We start from the raw sequence: 24,491 nt of genomic DNA on the forward strand, positions 1-24,491 counted from the left end.
CCTTATTCCTTTTTCCTCTCTTGTTACACATTCCAGTCCCTTTTGAAAATATGCACAAGAGCTCTTGGATTAACAGTCAGGCAGGTATATTCAGTGAATGTTTCCCGGTCCTAGAGTAGCACGGTTCAACATTTTAGGGAGGTGTGCTGTGTCATTGTGAACTGCTGTCCCCTGTTAAATTACAAATCTTATTATCTGATAGAAATAATTTAATTTCAAAGCAAAAATTAATACTAAAGCAAAAAATTTTATTTAGATGCAAGGTAATCTATGTGGACAAATGTTACTTTACTGAACGGCCTTTAGAAGCAATTACACCAACAAGTGACAAAAACATAATTGTCTTCCTTGGCAACAGACCCAGTATCTAGCAGCCTGTCAACTGATCAGTTATCGGTCACAAGGCATGTGATGATTTCTCTGATAGCATACCCATTGTCAAGCACTTACCTTTTTCCTGACAGCATGTTTGAAGTATAGAAGGTTTAGCCAAATCGAGAAGAAAGCATCTAGACTCCTCAGACATACATAAACTAGGAGGCACTGAGGCACTCCAAAAGAATCACTAATCCAGTGAACTTTGGTGAAAGTCATGATTAAGAAACCTCAGCAGCACTTTATGATTCTAACCTTGGAGCTCTTCCTTAAAGTGCCCACATATATTTCCTGTGTGAATGCCATTTCTGACAATATTCTTCCCACCACAGATTCCAGAGTCCTTGCTACTTCACTTTTCCATCTTTTCCTCAAAGTCTTACTGCCTTCACTTGCACTGCTGTCCCACACTCACTCCTAGAGGAACCTGTTCCCTACTTTCCTTGCTTTTCTTCCCACATCTCTTCTTTTTCCCTAGCATTTCTCATAGTGACTTACCGAAGTCCACGCAGTCCTTGACTTAACCACCCAGCTTTCTGCCTTTGTCACTGCTTTCCAATGTTATGTTCCTGCCCTTCAGGCTCCATCAGTTCTTCCTTCCATCAGATGGGCAGAAAACCCCTTTTTCTTGAGATCTGAATGTGCTAGAAAATTGTTTTCTCTTCCTCATACACGAGTTAACACCTGCTGGGTGTAACCTACCTTCTGCAGCTGTCCTCACCAGCCACGTGCACACAGAACAGACTGTTTATATTCCATCATGCAAGTTACTATGTTATTTTCACTTTAGTCATTTACTAATTTGAAATGTTTCTGCACTTCCTACACATTCCCCAGGACTTACTGCTAGTTGCAGTGGTTTCAGGCCTCAGTCATGCTGACTGAACCTGTATGGAAATTTGACTACATATAGCTGTAGCACTGCTAAGTTTCACAAACCGCAAATTCACCTAAGTAGATCATTCTTTCTGCAACTGCATTGTCAAGACATTACCAACCACACTATTGGTTGGTAATGGACTACTACACGTTGGGCTGCATTTCAGGCTGCTAGAGACTTCCACCTTTCTGCTTATTTTGAGCCAAAAAAAGAGCTAAGAAAAGAAGGGAAACAAAATTGGTGATAACAGGAGACTGGGGAGGACAGCCCCCCAGGTTCCCACTTTAGGACCTGAGTTTTCTTCCACTTAACTTCTGTCCTCCCCCTAAGCCTCTTTCCTGGACAAATTCTGTTCTCTTTGCTGTTATCCTTTCAGTCACCCAATCCTTCATACTACTGCAGGCATTCCCTTCTTATACCAGACACTACCATATGTCTTTCTTCTTCATGAACCCAAGCATCAGATATTCCTTCCTGGAAGTTCAACACCTACTAACTTTATTCACAATATTTAAGACATTACTGGCAAGACAGGATTTATCTTTGGCTGTCTTTGAAGTCTAGTAATATTAGGTACAAAATTATAACTTAGTACATAAAGTATTCCATTCTGTAGGCTTGAAAATACAATAATCACAATTGATTAAGAAGCCGTGAAAATGTTTAACCTTATCTTGACACGATAGCTAGAGTTGGTCAAGAACAATGAGAGAGAAAGAATAATGATTTGTTAAAACCTAAGCGTTTTTACAGAAACTACTGGCTTTAGAGAACATTCAGTGAAACGTCAGTAGAAAGAACCAGTGTTTCTCGCTAATCTACCATATATGTTTATTAGAGAGCTGAGATTTTTAAGATCTGCAGAGCAATCCCATTAACTACACTAACTAGGTATAGGGGTCTTGGTACCTTTCACCACTTCAGTGGGTGGTCTCAAAGGACCCAGATCCCCTACAAATGCAAAAATCAGGTCAAGGAATCCTGGGGAACCAGAAACAGAGCAGATGCCTGATTGACTCCAGTTAAGAAAAAAAATTGTTTCAAAAATAAAAATGGGCATTTCCAGCAGAAATTTTTTGAAAGACATTCAGAAAAGCAATGTCATGAGAAAGTAAATTCTTAAAAGCCAAAAAAAGCCTCAGAGTGTCACATATGGATTAACCTATGGCTGTTGAGTCCCCCAAACCCTGTCTGGCTGTCTTCCCTTCCATAGGCTCCTGTTTTTGTCAAAAAAATGCACTTAAGCCTTTGAAATTATGCTACTGCATATGTCTAGTGGCACCAACATTCTGGCTGACTTCCTAAACAGAGTTAAGGAGAAAACACATACTGAGAATCTAAAAATCAGGTTATCTTTGCATTTAAACTGACATAAGCCAGCATGAAAACCAGCCTAGTTATAGCAGTGGCTTCCTTTTCCCCCCAAATAGGTGGATGATTAAGGTCGCTCGTAAAGAGAAGGCAGCAGAGACAGTGATGTCCACTTAAAAGATGGGAGGTTAAAGGGACTGTCAGGAGGGAGGAAAAAAAGCTAGTGGGATAGTCACATTCAAAAGAGGAACTACTTGATTCTCATCCCTCTCTCCATACTTTGGAGCAGTCTGTTAACAGCAGTTACTGTTAAGTAACGACATCCTATTAAGCAGCAGTTTGTATCACTGCTTTTGAGTTGTGCCGAGTCAATTTACTATGGTCCAGAATTCAGCCATTTAATGAAGGGAGACAGTTCTCCAGTCACCCTGTTACTTTGATCTGATAACTAGTTCTACCTGAAAGACTGAGAGGATCCTTTTGAAACCCACCAAATCAGAATGGATTTCATATTCCCAAGATGATGCCTCACCTGCCTCAATCAGGTAGGCCACATCATAGTGCCTCAGCCATCAGTTGATATCTTCCACAATTAGTCAGTCTTATCTTAGGACAAGCCAGTCCAACTGAACAGAGAATAAAATTTCATATATAATGTCTGGGAACATAATATTTTAGGGTAGCATATTTGTTTTGAGGTCATTATCCCTAGGAAATTCTCCATTCTTAGCAAAAAGCTTTCCTTGTGCTTTGTGTACTCTAGCATAATGCAGCATGAGAAATATAGCAGGGCGAAAGCACAGGAATTTTAAAAAAATAAACATAACAACTAGCCATTTTAATTTGCATCATGTAAGTATAATATAATGAAGTATTATACCATAATTATTATTAAATAGTGTGAAAAGTAGATAAAATATGTATCTAAAAAGGGAAGCCAGGATATATAGTTTTAGTAATAAAGTGACAAAAGTTGATGTGTCGCATCAGCCATCTTCTAGTTCAGTTGCAGACAGAAGCAATACCAAATGAGAATAAAGGTATTTCATATTAAAAAAAAAAAACCAACTTGAAGTTTTAGTTCCAGTTGATGCCCCTTCAAAATTTGTTTTTGGTATTTCCCTGAGCTGTCACCCAGAGAGAAGAAAAATAATGATTTGACATGCAAGCCATAGATTAAAATGAGAAAAGAAGAAACTATATTAGGAACAGAAAAAAAAAAACCCTACAAAATTAAAATATTAAGTGAACAAGGGTACTATTTGAAATGTCTATCTTTGAGATTAATTTTTTGTAGGGTTGCTGGATTTAGTAGGAAATGCCACTTTAGCAACATAAACATTACTTATTAAACAACCCTTATTCCTTACCCACAAGCTTTTTTATTCCTGAAACTCCTCTATCCTATGTAACAGATGCAGTCAGTACCTGTCAGAAAATACAGCATTTCAATTTTTTATTTTGCACAAAGAGCTGAACTGTCATTTCCTAGCTTTTCAGTGTGTGAATATAATGTTGATCTGATTCTAAACAATTTTTAAATGCAATTTCCCATCATAAAACCAATCAACCAGAACCTCCATCATGTAAAACTATTTCATGAGGAAAAGGGTTGGGCAGAAATATGACATTCACTTTTTAGCGGATTTTACTTTTGTTTGCTAAGCCTGGGAACACCAGTGTATAATTTTAGTCTCTGTATGGAATGCTGCACAGTTTTAAATCATTGTATGCATTCCCCCCCCAAAAAACGAAGGGCACCCAGTCTAGACAGTGATATTTCCAATACAGCTCTTTCCCCACCCATCTAGGTCCTTCCTGTTCTGATTTTCTTTTCCTCTTCTGGTTTCCAACCCTTTGATAATGCTTTACTTTTGTAAGGTTTTTTCTTCCTTTAAAAATTGTAACCTTGTTATTAATTTCTCCCTCAGACTGGGGAGAAACTGAACAAGACACGCTAAAGTTATTATTGCTACCCCTTATAAAATATAAAGTCAAGCTAACATTTACATTATAAAAGACAGAATCAGATACTGTAGATTTAACTTTAAAAATATACTTTCAAGAACTTTTAAGAGGGCAACCTAAAGTCATAATATTAAACTACAACTTGAAATATTATTGTGCTATTGACACAAGTGCAGTTTTGGACAGTATGTTTTAGCAGCGAAATCCCTACTTGAAGAATTCAGGAGGTACATTAAAATACAGAAGAGAAAATATTACATGTGCCTTCCTTGGAACGTTTGATAGAAAGCACAACCCTAAAGGACATCCGTGCACAAGAAGTTCAAAGGACTGGCTATAGTTCTGACAACTCAGCCACTGAAATCAAACCCCCTATATCTCAATCTAATGTTATAATCTTGATCAGGTGCATAAGATTATATAAGACTCATTCCCAAAATGTGGGAGATTATTCTTTAAAAGGAAGTAGTGTCCACAAGTTCTTTCAGTTTCATTATTTCTCAGAGTAATTCAACATATTTAAAGAAATGTATACAGCAAAACATAAAGCACAGAAAAGTTAGTACTGCATTGTAGAATGTACCATAATTACTCAAGAGAATCATGCTGGAGGAATAAGTTATGCCAAGGAGAACATCTGCTTCTGCCCTCTAAAAAAAAACACCTGTGAAATTGTTTACTTTTCAGGAAAAATTGAAGACTGATCCTAGAAAAGCACAGAGAAGATGCACAATAACTAATACTTGAACTGCTTGCAATTTTTCTTACTGCTGCTTTGTTATTACTTTTGAAAAAGGAATTTTAAAAAAATTAATTTTTAAAAAAATATTTCTAAACCTCCAATCATATTTTCAGATGTCCTATTGCTCTTCTAAAATTGTATATCTATATATATACATACACACATATATATGCATATTTGGAAGCGCAATACTCAATGTAGACACAGAAGTTAATTTCAGACCTTCCAACAGAATCGAACAAAAAAAGTCACTTAATGTCTTCCTCTGTTTATAGATCTGCTTCCCTCTTTTCTGGCAGGTAGTAGGGAGTCCAAGTAAGACTGAATTGCTGTTGTACTAAGTACTGCAAAAATGCAGAATAAAATGTCACTCATAATTTAAAGAACAGATAGTAAACGTATTAAAAAGATTAGAGTGTTTGCAACAAGTAGCAACGGTTAAAAAGTCTGTGTTCAAGTGTCTTATGAATTTTGGACTATTGACCTATGTTAGGTCAGAAAAGAAGTCTCAAAAAATGAAACGAAAATATTAAAGACAATTTTCAATCACAGAACAAATTTTCCCTTTCCACAGCTGGAACTGAACACAAAATATAATAACTAGGTGACCTGCTATACCTAATCTTTGTAGAAAACAGAGTGACAAGTACATATATTGCTATATCTGCTATAATATGGTCTTAAATTACCAACTAGAAAAACAAAAAAGACAGAGTGGAGCTCCTCTAGCACTGAACTCCTGCTCATGAAGACTCCTACCTCCAAGTGCAACAGAACCCTTGTTTCCTTGCAATTTAAATTCTATGCAAGTTTTGAATGTTGCCTCTAAAAAGAAAAACTGGTAATGAGTAGATAAATGATGTTTCATATATGCAAATTCCAATCTGACAAGTTTGTAAGAGAAACAGGTTGCATGAAGAAATTACCCTTTAGTGGTATTAAAAATAATATAATGCATTTGCTGTATAAGATGAACTAGGAACAAAAAGAACTCAAGTCCTTTTAAACAGTTAAGCTAAATACCTTGTCTTCTAGAACAGGTTCCTTGAACACTTGGTTTCCATTTCACACCTGGCGGTCAACACAGCACAGCTGCTATCTATGTAATGTCCCATCCTCTATTCATGTTTGTTGAACAATTTTCTCACTGACCTGCATCCTATTTTTCCTCAACTCCTCCAGTTTGTCAAGAGCATTTGGTGCCCTTCCGATATTGGTTTGATCTGCAAAAGTAATAAGAATACTTTGTATTCCATTACTGAATTATGGAAATATTTATCAGAGGGCACAGGCAGATCTTGGTGTAATGCCATTTGGTACAGCCTTCCACTTTCACAGTGGCATTAATAACCTTTGCCAGTACAGTCTTTTCAACAATTTATGTCCACACTGTAGCAAGTTATTTTAAGTCATACAGGTTTAACTTCATAGGATATTCTCACAGGTGTCACCAAAAGCCTTACAGAAGCCAAGACATGACTCAAAGGCATGATTATCAAGCCAGAAAAAGAAATTAGCTTAAGGTAATGCTTCTGACAAATTCTTGCTAGTCTTGCTTATTCACTTGTTGTCTTTTAGATAACTTAGAACTACTGAAATGATCTCTTCTTGCTTTTCTTTGAAAGCTGAACTCATTAGTCAGATGCTGTTAAATTAACCAAAGACAGGCTCCCTCCCCCCATTAGAAATAAAAAAGCCCCACAACATCATCCATTCATCCACCCACCAGACTCTATAGATAAATTAGCATTTATCTGTAATGGTATTATTTATTTACCAGGACAAAAGGACAAAGTATATTTTGTCCTATTCAACCTTTAATACCCACCCCTTCAAATTTATTCTCAACTTTATATTCGATCATGCAGCCAAATATTTTTCTTTGTCTTCACTTTAAAAACTTGAATTTTCTTTCCTTTTGGCAGCCATGACTTTTTCCTTAATCTCCCTCCTTTTACGAGTACAGTACTTAAAGGAAATACCAAGCATTTCCTAAAATATCAAGTGTTACTAGCTGCATCTAACTAGGCCTGATCTTATTGCTCAACTTTCCACTGTTATGTGCACCTTTCTTGAGATTCAAAATATTAAAGAGTTCATTATTAAGCTGGTTGCTATTACACCTATTTTCTCCCATTTGAATAGATACTATAGATGTTCAACGCAATTCTTTCGACAAGCTGCAAAGTCTAAGTACCTTTTTACCTTTGACGTTTCCCATCCCTACTTAATAACAACACTGGCACTTCTAGACAACAGTTAAGTCTTTTCCTTGTCTTTATCCTGCTGCTTCCTTTCCTTCCTACAAGTTTATTATTTTAATTTCATAGCCATTTTCCTCCCATATCATAACACATGCAAATTTAAGGTTATTTTTAAACCTCCATAATTTGCATAAACCAACTAAGTCTTCTCCAAATCAGAATATAAAATTTTATTATGAAGCAGAGTTTACCTTATTAAAGTGCAATTTTACGTGACCTTAGATGCTTATGGGTGGGATGGTCATTAATCTCACATTCATACCCTGAAGTAGACATTTTCAAGCAAGCATACATTTCTGTTCGTAAAGAGGACATTCCTGGTGCAGAAGAGCTACCTTTATTAAAGAAGGCCTGAAATAATCACAGTCAGAAAACGTGCATGATTGGCGATTGCAATGGAAGACCAACTAGAGGGTGTTTAACAACTGTGCATCCAGTAAAATAACCAAAGAAAAAGCCAACCGTATCCTGGGCTGCATCAAAAGAAGCGTGGCCAGCAGGTCGAGGGAGGTGATTCTCCCCCTCTACTCAACACTTGTGAGACCCCACCTGGAGTACTGCATCCAGCTCTGGAGTCCTCAGCACAGGAAAGACATGGACCTGTTGGAGTGGGTCCAGAGGAGGGTCACAAAGATGATCAGGGGGATGGAACACCTCTCCTGTGAAGAAAGGCTGAGAAGAGTTGGGGTTGTTCAGCCTAGAGAAGAGAAGGCTCTGGGGAGACCTTATAGGAGCCTCTCAATACCTGAAGGGGGCCTACAAGAAAGGTGGAGAGGGACTTTTTACAAGGGCATGTAGCGATAGGACAAGGGGTGATGGTTTTAAACTAAAAGCGGGTAGATTCAGACTAGATATAAGGAAAAAATTTTTACGCTGAGGGTGGTGAAACACTGGAAGAGGTTGCCCAGAGAGGTGGTAGATGCCCCATCCTTGGAAACATTAAAGGTTGTGTTGGACGGGGCTCTGAGCAACCTGATTTAGTTGAAGATGTCCCTGTTCATTGCAGGGGGGGTTGGACTAGATGACCTTTAAAGGTCCCTTCTAACCCAAACTATTCTATGATTCTATGATATATATTTTTAAATACTTAATCAAAGGAAGGCTATTTACGAAGTCATAGCTCTACATGATCTATTGAAGTATACTTGTGGATGCCTACAAGAATACAATATTTCATTAAAAGAGCTAGCAGAATAGTTAGGAAGGCCAAGGTCTCACCTGGACTGATAAAACTGAGGTCAGTCCTTTGTAAAAGGGGCAACAGCAAGAAAAAAAAAATCAACATGCAAGTGTTTGCACAAGAAATTATGTTCAGATAACATTAGAAACCTGTTAGGTAAACATTGCATAAATCACTAAAAGGTAGAAAAAAAAGTGGGTTTAGTAGATAACATGTAATTTAAAAGCAATAATGAATAAAATGTTGAAAACAATGTGTTAACGTTAAGCAGATCGGAAATCTATTACAATATAACTTTGTCATAAATTTTAAAGTTCATGAAATATAAAAAAACTATACAAAAAGTTCTGGTTAAATAAAAGGAGATTAATATCAGAATAAGCAATTTTCCATTAAAATAATCACACATACATATTTCAGGGAGAATTTTTTTTTTCTTCTACAAAAGAAGAATTGACTTGCTAAAAGCTGAGCACAGTGTGGTAGCCTATTTGGCTTTAACCTGAAGATCAAATACTTAATTTTTCAAGTGAGGGAACTTAAGAAATACTGAGAAAGGTTCACTGAGTAAAGTAAATGATTAAAAAAAATAAATGAAGCCAACCTATTGAGCATAAAAATATACATATAAAGCATCTTGGTTTTTAGACAGTATACAATAATTTCTTGAACCTCTACAGAGAAAACTAGTCTTCTTCAGAAGTACTTACAGTATGTGGAAAAACAATATACATACAGTCCCCGAGGTGAAAGAGGACTATAGGATCCATGAATCAGTGGTCAACATATAAAGTCTTATCATAGAAATATTGTAAACATTTTTCTTAATTGGGACCTCAATCATCTTTGGTATAACAGACTCCTAGGGAATCTCTGATGACACATTTTATGTCCAACTTAAATAAGAAGGAAAAGAAACTGTTTAAACATTTTGCATTTAAAGTATGCATCACTTAAAAATGCAGTATACATATATGATCACAGTTCAGAATGGATCTTTTCTTTTAATAAAATGCTCCTGGCCTATAAATATCAAATCTTAATTATTCTGGCCAAAGATCCACTTCTGGAAGGGGTCTGATGGATTACAGGATGCCAAACTCGGATGTTCTCCGTTTCCTGTAAGGCACATACGTAGTGCTGCATTGTAGAGAGTTTGATCCTAAAGTGGGTAAAAAAGGAGGAAAAAAAAGAAAGTGAACAAACAATGAGCATGCTATTTCCCCCCACTCTTCATTTTTTTCCCAAGTTCATTGTTGTTAAAAAGAGTAGTGCAGAGGTGGGGCTAGCAAACGAATATGAGTAGTATGCAAGTGCCAACTTGTTTTGTTAGGAAATTTTTTTGAAGTATTTTAAAAGATACAAAACATTTGGGTTGACTTCCAGGTGGATGCCCAGACACACACACTAAAGGATATAAACTATTTTTGTAAGTGACATTTCTACTTTACATTTAAAATAGTGAAATCATCAAGTTTTGATCTGGTAACTGAAAAGCTGAAATTATCTACATTTTCCTCCCAGAAATAAACTTACTCCTTTTTGGCTTGAGAGTTTTGTTTCGTTGGGGTTTTCTCTTTTTTGGAAATCAAAACGTAACTCATATAAAAGATCACTGATAAGATGCTGATGCACTGCGCAGTCTAAATACCTTTTGATGCAGCCATTGCTCTTCTCCAACAGCAAAGGTTTTCTGGCCTTTGTAGTTACATTCGCGAAGCTGCACAGGTCCTTTCGAAGCATGCAGACAAAGCTCCTTCTGAATGTTATGTCGAATTTCATGGTGTGCAGAATATTCAAAGTACTATTTAAATAATTTTTAAAAATTTCAGTAAATAAATACAAAGAAGAGTATTAAACTAAATTAATCCTTTTAAATTCCAATACACAAAGTCATAGATTTCTTTTCTTATTCAACAATCTAAGACTACAGAATAATTTCTCTGATTTTTAGTATACACACTTTAAAAGTGTTTACAAAACTAAAAGCATTTTTTAATACTAATGCAATGGAATATATTTAGAAGTACTTAATTGTATAAATTGCAAATGACACTTGGTGCATATGCATTATGATGCAAGATCTCATTGCTTGCTTCCCCAGGAATCATAAATAATTCAAGGAGACAAACTGAAGAGTAGAGATAGTTGCATGGATAACTTAAACGTTGGCATTTCTTAACTTCAAAAATTTTTATTCAGTTTTTGTTGCTGGATTTTGTTTTTTCTTAGAGCAATCAAAACCAAAACTTTGTCATACGGAACAATACTGATTGCCGTGCGTCATCTTTTGCTGCTTGGTCTAAACAATAAATGCTAACAATAGGATGCTGTTATGTTCACTTGTGAGCTAGCCATTAGAAAAGTAATATAAGCATGTATTTTGTGAGTGAATTTTACCATTATTTCCCGACAGCAGAGTACTCTTAAGGCTCAGGAATCCTAGGCTATAATTCAGGACTTAACAGGGATTTAATTCTAACAGTTACAGACACAGCTGTCCTTTTATGCCTCTTGTCCTACCCTACCATCCTGGTCTCTTCCTTTTCTCCCTCATTGAACAGCAGAGTTCCTATCATTACATCCCATTACCACTGTTTCTTGCCTCCATATGTCAGCCTTCTTCACCATATCTTTCCTTTGACTATTAAGATCAGGCTCAGTTAGCTCCCTGTGGTTTTCAACTCTCTGTCCAATTGGTCAGCTTCCACCTCCTCACGGCCTTGGCATCAATGGGAATAGCACTGAGGGACAAACAAGCATCTCACTCTTAAGTCTCTGCACCAAACGTTACTCCCTGAAACAGGTACTGATAGGAGTGACCTGCTTAGTCACTTAGGTCTCACACATAATAATTTACTCTAAATCTGTTAATCTGACTTAATCTGTTCCGATTTCTCTTTTGAACTCCAAAATCTCTGCGAGCCCTGAAAATACGACTTGAAAGCTAGGTTTAAAACTTCATTAATTTTGGATATTGAGATGGACATATTCCCAGCCCCAGAATATTCTAAAAAGGAAGAATGATAAACAATTGATGTACAACTCTGAAAACTAGGTTCTCTCTTCCACTCCCTTCTCCTATCTCAAATAGATGGATGAAGAAGACAGGTAGCATGGAAAATTTCAGCCTACACTACTGAAGTCTGGTAAAGAACATAATACAACTGAAAATAGAGTATTGTAATGAGAAGGGTTAAGTAAGTAAATATGCCCATCTCTTGAGCATTACCAGCACAACCTGTATTAAAATTCTCTGAAGGCTGGCATTTAAAGGGATTCAGACTGTTATTTTATGGCAGGAGGAAAAACAAAACACACAACACTTGAAAGCATAGAGTTTTAGTACAGTCCAAGATAATTTAGAGAGAGATGACAATAGAAGCATACAGCAGATCTCTTAATACAATGTTTTGGTACAGTGTTCCCGCACTAATGACTGTGACAATGCGAAAAGGCTAATATAGTATTAATCCACAACAGAATAAAAGAACAACTTCAATACTGTAAAAAGCTAATGTAACAGGGTAGTTGTTAATCTAGACAGTATTCCATCTCCCACAAAAATTGATTAGGAAAGCATCAACTAACTAGGATCATGTGTCTGAGTTTTCACAGTGCCATCAATGGATGGCTTTTAAGATTGAAGATTTTATTAAAAAAATTAAAAAAAAGAAAAATTACAACTATATTCTAACAAAAACTTTTAAACCCTTGTTGACCTTTAGTTATTAAAGATCTACAGTTAGCAAACTTTATTCCCCAAATAACTCTTTAAGGCAACAGAGAAGTGTTCATTTCTGGGCAGGGAAGATGTTACTTTTATTAGTATTACAGTAGTGCCTGAAGGATTCAGTATCTGACATCTATTGCAAGTCATACTGTAGAAGAAACAGAGCACCATTGCTGCCTCCAAGAGCTATGCATCAAAGAGAGCTGTTCTTGGACAAATTCAATCATATTATTCACTTGCATTAGCCAGTACAGGATAGACCACTTTGACTTCACACTATGAGGCTGCAAGCATGATAGGGAAGGTGACTCAGGCCTGGCCACTTGGTCTCCCATTGGCCGGATTCCCACCAACATCTTCCTTGACAGTGCAAGTCCTGGTGGCAGAGAAAGAAGCAATAGGAGGAAGCATAAGGAAAGGAAGAATTAAGAAGACAACACTTACAAGAAAAGTAGTAAGGGTAGGATGAAAAGGTTTTGCACAGAAAGGAGAGATCAAGTGAAGCAGTGCAATTGTGTTAAAAATCTCAATCTGTATGCTGAACATAAAATGTTAGAAGTGGGACACAACATGAAAAGCAGTATGAAATTTTCCTTGAACAATATATATAGGAATTAACTCTTAAAAAAAAAAAAGAGACAGAAAGAAAATTGTAATATAAAAATGAGTCCATTTCTCTAAAATAAATGAAAAGCTTTAATATGGTAAAGTTACAGCTAAACAGATCATAAAAATCAGGCATCAAATATTTTACCTGATTTCCTCCAAGTCCATGACAAGAATACATAATCAGTGGTTTGCCACCATGGTTATTTTCACCAACATCCAGACACATGCGGTTACCTATGTTTTTTAACTAAAGAAAGGGTATTATCAGAAAAAAAATAAAGCAGCTCAGTGGGGGTGACGAAAAATTAAACTGTCTCACTTGCATACAAAACTAACCTTTGGCTTAACAACAATTACAGCTGTTAGTTCATTTTTACTTTCTGCTATGCTCAAATCTAACAATCCTGGTCTCTCAGAGCTAATCTTTTCTAACCAAAAGCCTAGTGACTACATTATGGTTGTCTACAGCCGCACACTGTGAATTATTAGGCTACTGGTACACAAGGTTACTGTTATTCAAATTACAATTTGAACAGATACACATAAAATATTCAAAATTGGAGGAAGGGGAAGTGCTAAACATTGCTAAACTTTCACATTCACCTCAAGCTAAGGATTACTAGTTGTTTAATACTTTGTTGGTTTTAGCAATGCAATGTCTAAGAAGTTATTTGGCAGAGGAAATGCAATGGTCGTTAAAAAAATTTATGTATAACTATAAACGCACATTTTCCTCATCATAAACCTAATTGTGAGAAGCAAAGAGCTGTCCAGTTTTCCTCATTAACATGAACTAAAAATTCTCTCAGACTTCTTACTATATAAAGCTAAATTTACCTTGATAATTCAGGAAATCTCTCACCATTGGCTTCGTACTTTTATATCATTTTATCTGTTAGTGATGGGCAGAATGTTGCTTATCTCAGCAGGTTGCAAGATCCCGTTAAGCAAGGCTACTGTTAGTTATTAAGAAGTTTTGCTTAAATTTCATATCACCACTGACAAAGCTATAAAATATTCAAACAGTAAGGTATACAGAAGAGATTCTTTGTCCAGAGCAGTGAGAGAAAACCCGAGAGCTGGGTAGCTGAAATGTAAATGATATAGCTAAGGTAGCTGAAACGTAAATGCTATGGCTAAGGTAGCACAGAAGATTAGCAAACTTCCTGGATTATGGAAGACTATAGACAATAATTAAACTTACATATCCAGAAAACAAAGGATTCAGGTCTGGCACATATGCTTCTGGATAAACATTACTGAGATACCAGGTAAAATTTTTACAGTGCAGACGCTGCCTTAAATCAAGTCTTTTTGAGATGTCTCCAAATGTTTTCTGTTGGAGGAAGGGAGATAAGGAAGAATGAAAGAGAAATATACTAATGTTACTAATATCAATTTTGTACATATAAATCTATGATGTTCTGTATTGTAGCATTAAACAAGTTTTAAGCTTCATTTGTTGATTTTTTTTTTTTAATACCATACTACTATGGTTATTGCTGTTTGTTTTTCATAACACCACTGACATCCTGCCGGCAGCATTTCAAAGCACATGCAAGAAAAATACATTGCAACATGGAAAGAATAGAAGTATCTTTAGTCCCAAGAGGGTTTTAACACAATGCCATGAAGTGGGAAAGTACAAACAAGACCATACTGATGACAGCTATAAAGCTAACTGATCTCACTAAAAAGAGTGAGCTGAAATAATGAATTGGATTAATTAAATAATTAGCATAATAGTCAGTACAATGCAGAATTTCCCAGACAAAATTCAGTTGTCTAGCTGCTAAACATGCTTAGGAAATCTAATGCTATTAGTTATGCAATAATCACAAAAAATTATCATACAAAGGGAGAGAAAATGGCTTCTCGAAGAAAAGTCTAGATTCCAGCTGGTGAAAGACCAAAAGTTCCAGAAAACTTACAAAAATAAGTAAACCAACGCCCAACCCCCCTGAATTTAACTTAAGTTTTTAAGCAGATAGAGACAGGATGGATATCTATCATTGAATAAGCTTTATTCTGCAGCTAAAGAACAACAAAACCTGCTTTTTAACCAAAAATACTAAGTGACTTGAGACTAATGAGACATTATGTTTCTCACTCCAAGTTAGCTTGCACTTTCTGCACTTAGTAGCTTTTCTCATGCTCTTCTGGTAGTTCCAGTAGCTGTTCAGTGCAAACAACCCAGGATTTTAGAGAATGTATGAAAAAAACCCCTACCAATCAAAAAAACCCACCACACAAAACAACACTATCACCATCCAAACACTTAAGTTTTTCATGTTTGTTGGGGCTACAGCATTAAGCAAACTGAACTCTCTCTTTTCATGAAAATATCTAGAATCCTTACATACTTTGTCAATAAATAACTTTTGCTCACCAAAACTTTCAACGCAGCAAGTGTGATTTCTAATACCACCACCACCACCTACTTGTTTCACAATTTTTGCTGCCTCTGTGTTTCTTCGGTAAAATATTTCTTTATATTCATCCATCCAGACTTCTGCAAGGCGGACTTGATTACGTGTGATCACTTGAGTACCTTTTGGGAAAGTATGGGGACTCTTGCTGCGAAAGACATGGCCAACAACAGAGCAAGGCATGATCTCCAACTGTCCACCACATTGCCATACCTAATAATAACATTTTTTGTGTAAGTGCACTGCAATTGGAATTAAGGGGGTGGAAAAAAATTCAGGAATATTATTGTTCACCAGAAAAAAACCCCAAACCACCAGCAAGAGTGCATATATCAGGCATACCACAAGTGAATTTCCTAATCAGGTAAACCCTGGAAATGTACATTTCAGTTATCAACCCTAAACACATTTAAAAAAAAAAAAAAAAAATCAGTTCAGTAAGCATGTTTGTATTTTATTTTATAGGTCATTAGTAATTAATTTTCCATGTCCTATTATATTCATCCATCCAGACTTCTGCAAGGCGGACTTGATTACGTGTGATCACTTGAGTACCTTTTGGGAAAGTATGGGGACTCTTGCTGCGAAAGACATGGCCAACAACAGAGCAAGGCATGATCTCCAACTGTCCACCACATTGCCATACCTAATAATAACATTTTTTGTGTAAGTGCACTGCAATTGGAATTAAGGGGGTGGAAAAAAATTCAGGAATATTATTGTTCACCAGAAAAAAACCCCAAACCACCAGCTAGAGTGCATATATCAGGCATACCACAAGTGAATTTCCTAATCAGGTAACCCCGGAAATGTACATTTCAGTTATCAACCCTAAACACATTTTAAAAAAAAAAAAAAAAATCAGTTCAGTAAGCATGTTTGTATTTTATTTTATAGGTCATTAGTAATTAATTTTCCATGTCCTAGTTGGCTGATTCATCAGAGAAGTCAAGATCTAATACTAATTTGTCCTCAAAAATCCTGTACACTCTCAGTATAGAGACCACTGCTAATTAAGTAGCTAAACTTACTCTGAAAGACATTTCTATATTTTCACCTCCCCATATTTCCATTTCTTCATCATAGCTTCCAATGAGTTCGAAGTAGTCTTTTGATATTGAAAAGAGACCTCCAGCAAAAGTAGGTGTTCTGCAAAAAGAGAAATTCACTGAGGAAGAAAGAATTCAAATAGGTAGGTTTTTTTAAATATAGACGTAAAATCATGGTATAACTGTTCTAGCAAGTTTCCATGCATTTGTCAGTGTTTCACTACATTGATACATTTTCCTGGCATAGATAACACTTCCAGCAATTAAATCTGCCCGCACTGAGTCTCATTTGACAGTTTCATTTTCATTTATTAACAACTGGTTTAAACTAATGACTGTTGGTATAAAAGACAGCATCAGCAAAAATAACATATTTTCCCTGTATGGAGGATATCAAGCAAAGTTATTACTCCTCCAGAGCAGTAACCTGTCTGCGGCCAAAGCATGTACAATTATCATCACAATGCACCACTGTAACAGTCTAGTATTTTGGTGCTCTGAGCCTTTGTTGCCATCCTTTCAAGGATGATGAATGAGGAGCCAGAATCTGTGATACTGTCTCTGAAAAGAACTGTTTATAATCCTCCTCTCCCCCCTCCCTCCCGAGGAAAAAAAATATATAGAAATTGCTTATTATGTTTCTAGTGTATGTAGAAAAAAGGTAATGCAGAGCAATTACTGACTTAAGGAGGCTATATTTTTATGAAAGCTTTAAAATTTACAATGTGGTTCTTAAAGTATTACAAAAACCATCTAAGATGCTAAGACTTCTGATCATACTCATCTGAAGAACGAATTCATTTACAAACTGCTGTTCATAACAAAAACCATGAAAACTGAAGGATTTAAAATATTATTCAAATTATGTTTACCTTATTGGATAGGTTTCATCTTTTCTTCTTTTATTTTCATGTTTAGGAATAGACTCCCATCCAAATGACAAACTCCAATCAAAATTTCCTCTGTTGTGGCTATGCCCGTAAGAAGATGGTTTACTGAATTCAAAAGTATTGAGATCTATAGAAGCAATATCAGGGCTTACAACAGCAACAGGGTTCTCAGCTATTCTTGCCAATAATGGCTCTAACCAGCCATAAAAGCATTCACCTATGGAGAAAATGAATTGAATTTTTACTTGACTATAAAGTAGTACACAGGGAATATTTTAACATGCCCACAGCAAGCCAATATGCGCTGCTTTTAAATAGCATTGCTAATTATACTTTCAATAATATAAAATAGCAATAGGAAAGATGATACATTGCTAATGTTCATAATTCATAAAAAATTTGCAACGTTAAATCAAAGGCAACAGTGTTATAAACCAGACCCGGCATAGTTACAGGTTACACTTACAGTGAGCATCCAGAAAGGTAAGGGTCTCTCCTGTTGCTACTGAAGCTCCCAACAACCGTGCAGTGATGAGACCTTTTCTTTCCTTTTGACGGACTACTTTAACTATTTGAAACTGTTTCACATATTCGTCTAGTTTATCATGCAAGTATTCTAGAAAGAAAAATCAGTTTCAGGATATTCAGTGTATATACATGCCACTGCCTAAAATTTTACATTATTAAACTAACAGGATAAACAATTCACACTAATCCCAGGAATGACCTCAATATCAAGGCAGTAAACAATTCCTGACTATTGAATGTTATTTTTAGGGGCCGAGTTTTCTTGGGGGTGGGGGCGTAGAAAGAGGTGACTGGCAGAGAACAGGGGATGGAACACTAAAAATATTCTAAAAGAGAAAGAACATGAGCTAGTACATCTCTTCTGCAGTATTAACAGTTTGAATATCAATTCAAAATCCATTTTCAGAGCAAACGGATCATGTACTTACTTACTCAAGTTACCTGCAGAGCATGCAAATTTTTTCCTTAATGAACAGCACATTTTACTCACAGTTTTCAAAGGCTACAATATTTACAACAGCAACAGAAGCTATAAAAAAAACCTCTTTCAATGTGCAAAATTTGAGAAACAACCCCACATCCCTCATTAAACATCCCACATCATCTTCCTTCCTCTGCCCATCCTTAGTATTAAACTGTACTACTGAATATACTTCACATCCAAGTGTGTCAGTATACTAAATACAGACTTGCAAAAAGTGTAAATACATTAACATAAGCATGTATGTATAGACATGTTCATCTGAAGTTAAGCATATGAAGTTTTTTTGAACTTGCATTTGTGATCACACTCAGTATACATTCAATTATTTTTGGCAGTCAGCTTGACTATTGAAGATTATTTTTCCATTAAATAATTTTACTTTCTAGGAAAGGCATTGCCCTTCACATTAATGAAATTAATTTACATAAAGACAATCACTATGATAAAATGCAAATTGCTACAAACATTGGCCGATTTATCCTTGGATACTTTGTTTTATAAACTGTAATTGGTTTGAAGCACAAATTACAGAGCTACTTGTCATGCAACCAGTTATGCAGTTTAAGCAACACTAGAATTGGAATAATCAGAAATGGGATTTAAAAACCTTTTAGAGGACAAGAATTTCGTATTTGACTACCTTATGAAAAAGAGATGGGGGAGAGCTATTTTATATTTTATAGAAAAAGAAAGGGACAAACCCACTTAGAATACCATTATACATGTTAATGGTGGTAAAGAAGTATCCCCTTTTAACCAATTTATCTGCAATCCTAACATGTCTTAAATTAAAAAAAAAATGCAAGAGAAAATAGAAAGACTTCTTACCATCTACACTGGCGTCATCCACCAAAATAATCTCCTTTAGCAGTATGGCAGGAGATGTGTACATCACGCTGTGAACAGTTCTGAGCAGAGTGGACCATGCTTCATTATGAAAAACTATTATAATACTTGTGGTTGGCAATGGCGGGCAACGCTTAAACTTTTGTTCAATACATCTACAGATTAGAAAGTGTCAAATGTTACAAAACGGACAAAAAGTTTTGACTCAAACTCTTAAAAGAAACCCTTTTCTTTCTAGTACAAAGCTTTAAAAATATGGACATTAAATATTTCAGCTTCTCCACTTTCTATCCCAATTTTGGAGTGCAAAGGCAGGTGCTCCAACTGGAGAAGCTGTACAAAATATTTTTTAAAAATATGATGAATAAGAATTCCACTTGAACAACTGACTCGATTCTGCTTCTGTCTCACAAACCTTTGAATACGTTTCATATAGCACCCAGGTCTTCTTCAGAAAAAGATATGTTATTCTATTGAGAGCAGCAGATACTGAGCTGCAAAATCAGACTTTAAGTCATCATTACTGTTGAAACCCAAAAATACAAAGAAGAATATTTATTAGAAGAATGCGGAGTTTGCAAGGCAAAATAGAACAGATCTAATTCAGAAGTTCAAAATTTTGTAGAAATACCATATAATCCTTAGAGCAGCATATCCCATTCAAAGGAAACAATTTTAAACCCACAGTTTTTCAAGACTGATGTATTCTGAACATAACTTTAAATCCAATTGCAAGTCAAGATGACAAGACAACACTTCTGTATTCATAAGCTGCACACTTATTGTTTATTGCCTGTCAACTTTATAGACTGGAAGACTCCCCAAGGTAATTATCACAGCCATTGCCTCACAAAATACACAGGCGAAAACTCACCAGTTATGCTCTAGCAAAGGTTATTGTGAGCCGCACCACGTGTAACATGATATTCATACTACCAGCAGCAGCTCAGTAAAGTTAGTCACTTCTGACACAGATAGCTGAGAACATATAATCTGATACTGGCAGAGACTGCTCATAACCAAAACCCACTCTACTCAAGTCCTACAGTCTTAATTAATAAAATTTTTCAATACTACAAGATTGCTGAGATGTTCCATTGCGTTGTTCAACAGTTTACAATTCCTAATTTATTAAATTATGCTGGTGGTTTTATTAACGATGACTACTAAAAAAAAAAGGGGGGGGGAGAATGTTTTTTAAATTGGGAAAAAGTTTAAACCACATTTTTAGTTTTCTTCTAAGTAAAACTTAGCAGGCTTCCAGAAAGCGACTCAGAAATTGTAGCTTAAAGGAAAAAACAGAAAACCTTATTTAAATATAGTTACTTTGAATTCAAAACCATGAAAGAAGCAAGCCTTCTAAACATTCTTCGCTTTGGCTCTGTGGATCATTATGTACAGTCAGTCATTATGTAGAGCTAGGAGACTCTTCTAAACTATCACCTAATGCCAAATTCAAATCACTTTGCAGTCTGCATTTCTGACAAGTTTTTCAACTATCAGGACACACACATTTCAACATACTCAGGAGGTCGAGTGTCTGGTCCAAGATCTCGGTGTAAAGAAATCCGATCACTTGCAAATGCATTAAAACAGTGTTTTTCTTCTCCACGCTGTTTTTCTTTCTGTTCTTCTGAATTTAAGTTGATGGTCTTAAATGCTTTACCAGAGGCTCCAGGAGCATTAGGATCTTGAAGGGGTCGATCTAGAAAGGGTTTTAGTTCCACTGCAGTATAGTGTCCTGGCAAACAGTGTCTCTCTCCAGGAATCTTAGTTTGCCTAACAGGTGCTTTTATCTGCATTTTTGGCTTTGCACTTTTGATATTGTTCATTGCATTTAACACGAGACCTAATACATGACTTTTCTTTCCAACAACTGGCTCAATCCCTGCTTCATCTTTAAAATCTTGAACACCCACTTCTCTTTGTAATAAAAATAAAAATACCAGAAAGACAAACACAATAATGCTAAACTTCCAAAGTTTCCAGTGAAAAAATAATTTCTTGACTAGTTTAGGTGTTTTTTTCAAAGCCATTCTAGTTTTAAAAATTTATCGCAAGACAAAAGTTCCTGTGAATGATGTTCTTCAAATAGGTCACAGCATTTCTTGAAATTGTAACACCTGTAAATTAAAACAAAAAGTATAAATTAAGACATCTAGTATATTCAACAATGTAAAACCACAGGAACTTAATAGGCAGGAATTAATTCACAACTCCCAACCGTCAAACATTATGTGTCCGTCACTTAAAGATAAGTCAAACCTATCTATAAAGGAAAGTGCATCTTGGGTATCTGGTTTTTTGGTTTGGGTTTTTTTTTAATACGCTTCAAACAGAAGAACCAGAAAGCAGGCATACCACTAAGAATAAAACACTATTTTTACATAATGCCACTACTTCACATTAGTTTTCTTCCAAATCTTGAAAATTAAGTTGTTTAAAATTAGAGGAAAATGTGGGTTTATGTCTTCTAGAAGAAGGGAATTTTAGTTCAATGATGAGATAGAAGGAAAGCAGATGGAATCAATACGGTAAGTTCAAGTTGCATGTAAGAAAGATCCACATAAAAAGTGAACTATAAAGACAGGAAGGACTTCTCAATCAACAATTTCAACAATCTGGAAATTTCCAATATTTAAAAAAAAAAATCCGTTTCAAGATTAGACTTAAGTAATCAGACTTCCAAGTGGGAAATTTTTAGATTGATTTAGTTATCTAGTATACATATTCAATCCAGATTTAATACAGGTGATTTGGAGTAGGTTAATTTAGCCTGAGGATCAAGTAATCATTCTGTACATTTTTTCATTCACTTGTACTGCATTTTCTGGCATGTGCTGCTGCAACTCATCAAGAGAACATGTCAAAGAGCTCTCCTGTTTCAGGAACTCTGCCACTATTTTTTTTACAGACAAGCAATTATTCAGCAGCTTTCAAAGATGGGGAACTATGAAAAACATTTGAGGACTACCAGAATCCAAGTGATTTGAATTAAATTCTCTCTGCAAAATTGGCAGTTTACAAGAAGGGGAAAAATAGCAACCAGTCTGAATTCAAAACACAGCTTTATTTTTGTGTAAGTTGCATGTATGTGAACTGAGAAAAGAAATAAGCAGCATCTAGATAAAAGCCACAGTTAATTCCCACTTCCTAACTACTGACCACAGAATTGCAAAAAACTACTTTTTTATTTCATCCTTTGAAATACAAATAGATTCTGCATTTTTTAATTGGAATAACATATATTCAGGATGAGATATAACTCACAGAAAACAGAAAAAAACCTCACCTGGTTTCCTTCAAGAATTTGCAGGATAAGTTAAGCATCCAGACTTGTTCACATTCTAGTTTATTTCAAAGCTTATGTCAGCTTTCTTTAATAAACTCATACATTCAAACCACAGTAGTTTTACCATAGAGCTATTGTTATAAGAATGCAGAGGGGAAGCTCATTACAGCATTGTCATATAGATACTAAAAGGTACCAAAAATGTGCTTCACAAGGCTCACAAGATTTCCAAGAAAACCCATTGAAAAAATCCAGTCCATTTATGTCTCACACATTATTTTCCCATTTTTCTTTAGTGCTGAAAAATTTGTACTTCTACACTGCAAGACTAAGAATAAAAACTTTCTTTCCTGGTGAAAGGATTGCAACCAATTTATCAAACTGCCAGATTAAAAAATGCCTTGTTTTCTCACAATGTCTGGTGGGTTGATCTTGGCTGGCTGCCAGACACCCACCCAGCCACTCTCTCACTCCCCCTCCTCAACATGACAGCAGGGAGAAAATAAGATGGAAAAGCACATGGGTCAAGATAAGGACAATGTGATCACTTACCAATTACTGTGGCAGGGAAAACAGACTCAAGGATGATGAATTTAATTTACTGCCAACTAAAAATAGAGTAGGATGGTGAGAAACAAAGACAAAACTAAAACCACCTCCCAGGCTCAGCTTCACTCCTTCATTCCCAACTCTTCTATCTCCTTTCTCTGAAGTGGTGTAGAGGGGATGGAGAATGAGGGTTGTGGTCAGCTTGTAACACTTCATCTCTGCTGCTCCTTCCTCTTTACACTTTTCCCCTGCTCCAACATGGGTCCTCTCCGCAGGGTACTTCAGCAAAAACTGCTCCAGCATGGGTCATCCATGGGTCACAGTTCCTGCCAGGATCTTGCTCCTGCAAGGGCTCTCCATGGGCTGCAGCTTCCTTCAGGGCATATCCACCTGCTCCAGCATGGGGTCCTGCACAGGCTGCAGCGTGGATAACTGCTCTGGCATGGTCCTCCATGGGCTGCAGAGAAACACCTTCTTCACCATGGTCTTCTCCATGTGCTGCAGCAGGACAACCTGCTTCACCACAGACTTCTCCATGGGCTGCAGGGGACTATCTGCTCTGGTGCATGGAACACCTCCTCCCCTGCTTCTTCACTGACCTTGGTGTCTGCAGGATTGTTTCTCTCATATTTTTCTCACTCCTCTCTCTCTCTCTCTCACAGCTGCTGTGCACCATTTTTTACCCTTTCTTAAATACGTTATCACAGAGGTACCACCTGCTACACTGGGTAGCTCAGCTTTGGCCAGCAGTGGGTCCGTTTTAGAGCTGGCTGGAACATGCTGTGTCCAGCATGAGGGCAGCCCCTGGTCTCTTCTCACAGAGGCCACCCCTGCGGTCATCCACACCTCCCAACCCTGCCATGTAAATGCAATACACAATGTAAAACACTAAGCATATATACAGATCAGCACCTAGCAAGACAACTGTAACTTGTGGAACTACCATTGCTAAATATGCTCTGCCTGACTCTATAGCCTCTGCAACCTGTTAACCAGGAATGTTTTTGTAATACCATAAAAAACAAAATCACATTACTGTTTCTCAGTGCACCATGCACAAGCACATATGATATTAGTAAATCTTAAGGCTTAGGAATCAATAAGCAATATAAATATGCCTTCCTCAAATAGAAAAAAGAAAACACTTTTTTTTATATATGAGGTACTTAATATTATAAGAGAGGTCTGGCTACCTCTTTATCTCACAAGCAGTCATTAGGCACAGTCAATCAGGCAAACACCTGGGGAGGGGGGCATTAGCCCTGGTTGGCTGGTTGATTTGTTTCTAAACATTGTTGCCCTCAAATTTCTTTTATATCACTAAACAAGCAACAATGTTCTCCAACTTCCTCTAGGCCTCTT

The 24,491-nt window shown here is 36.3% G+C and overlaps 1 protein-coding gene across 1 annotated transcript; it reads right to left on the bottom strand.

Moving 5' to 3' along the window:
* Nucleotides 1-9,467: 9,467 nt before the first annotated feature.
* GALNT3 (polypeptide N-acetylgalactosaminyltransferase 3) lies at nucleotides 9,468-21,324 on the bottom strand. The gene is made up of 10 exons (XM_009325400.1): nucleotides 20,813-21,324; nucleotides 19,271-19,443; nucleotides 17,897-18,046; nucleotides 17,413-17,647; nucleotides 16,523-16,640; nucleotides 15,504-15,704; nucleotides 14,267-14,398; nucleotides 13,208-13,309; nucleotides 10,372-10,524; nucleotides 9,468-9,882 (listed from the first exon to the last, which is right to left on the bottom strand). The coding sequence occupies exons 1-10, from the start codon at nucleotides 21,322-21,324 to the stop codon at nucleotides 9,760-9,762; spliced, it is 1,899 nt and encodes a 632-aa protein (XP_009323675.1). The 3' UTR covers nucleotides 9,468-9,759.
* Nucleotides 21,325-24,491: the final 3,167 nt, after the last annotated feature.

Source organism: Pygoscelis adeliae, unplaced genomic scaffold (genome assembly GCF_000699105.1).
Source record: "Pygoscelis adeliae isolate BGI_AS28 unplaced genomic scaffold, ASM69910v1 Scaffold106, whole genome shotgun sequence".
Taxonomy (NCBI): domain Eukaryota; kingdom Metazoa; phylum Chordata; class Aves; order Sphenisciformes; family Spheniscidae; genus Pygoscelis; species Pygoscelis adeliae.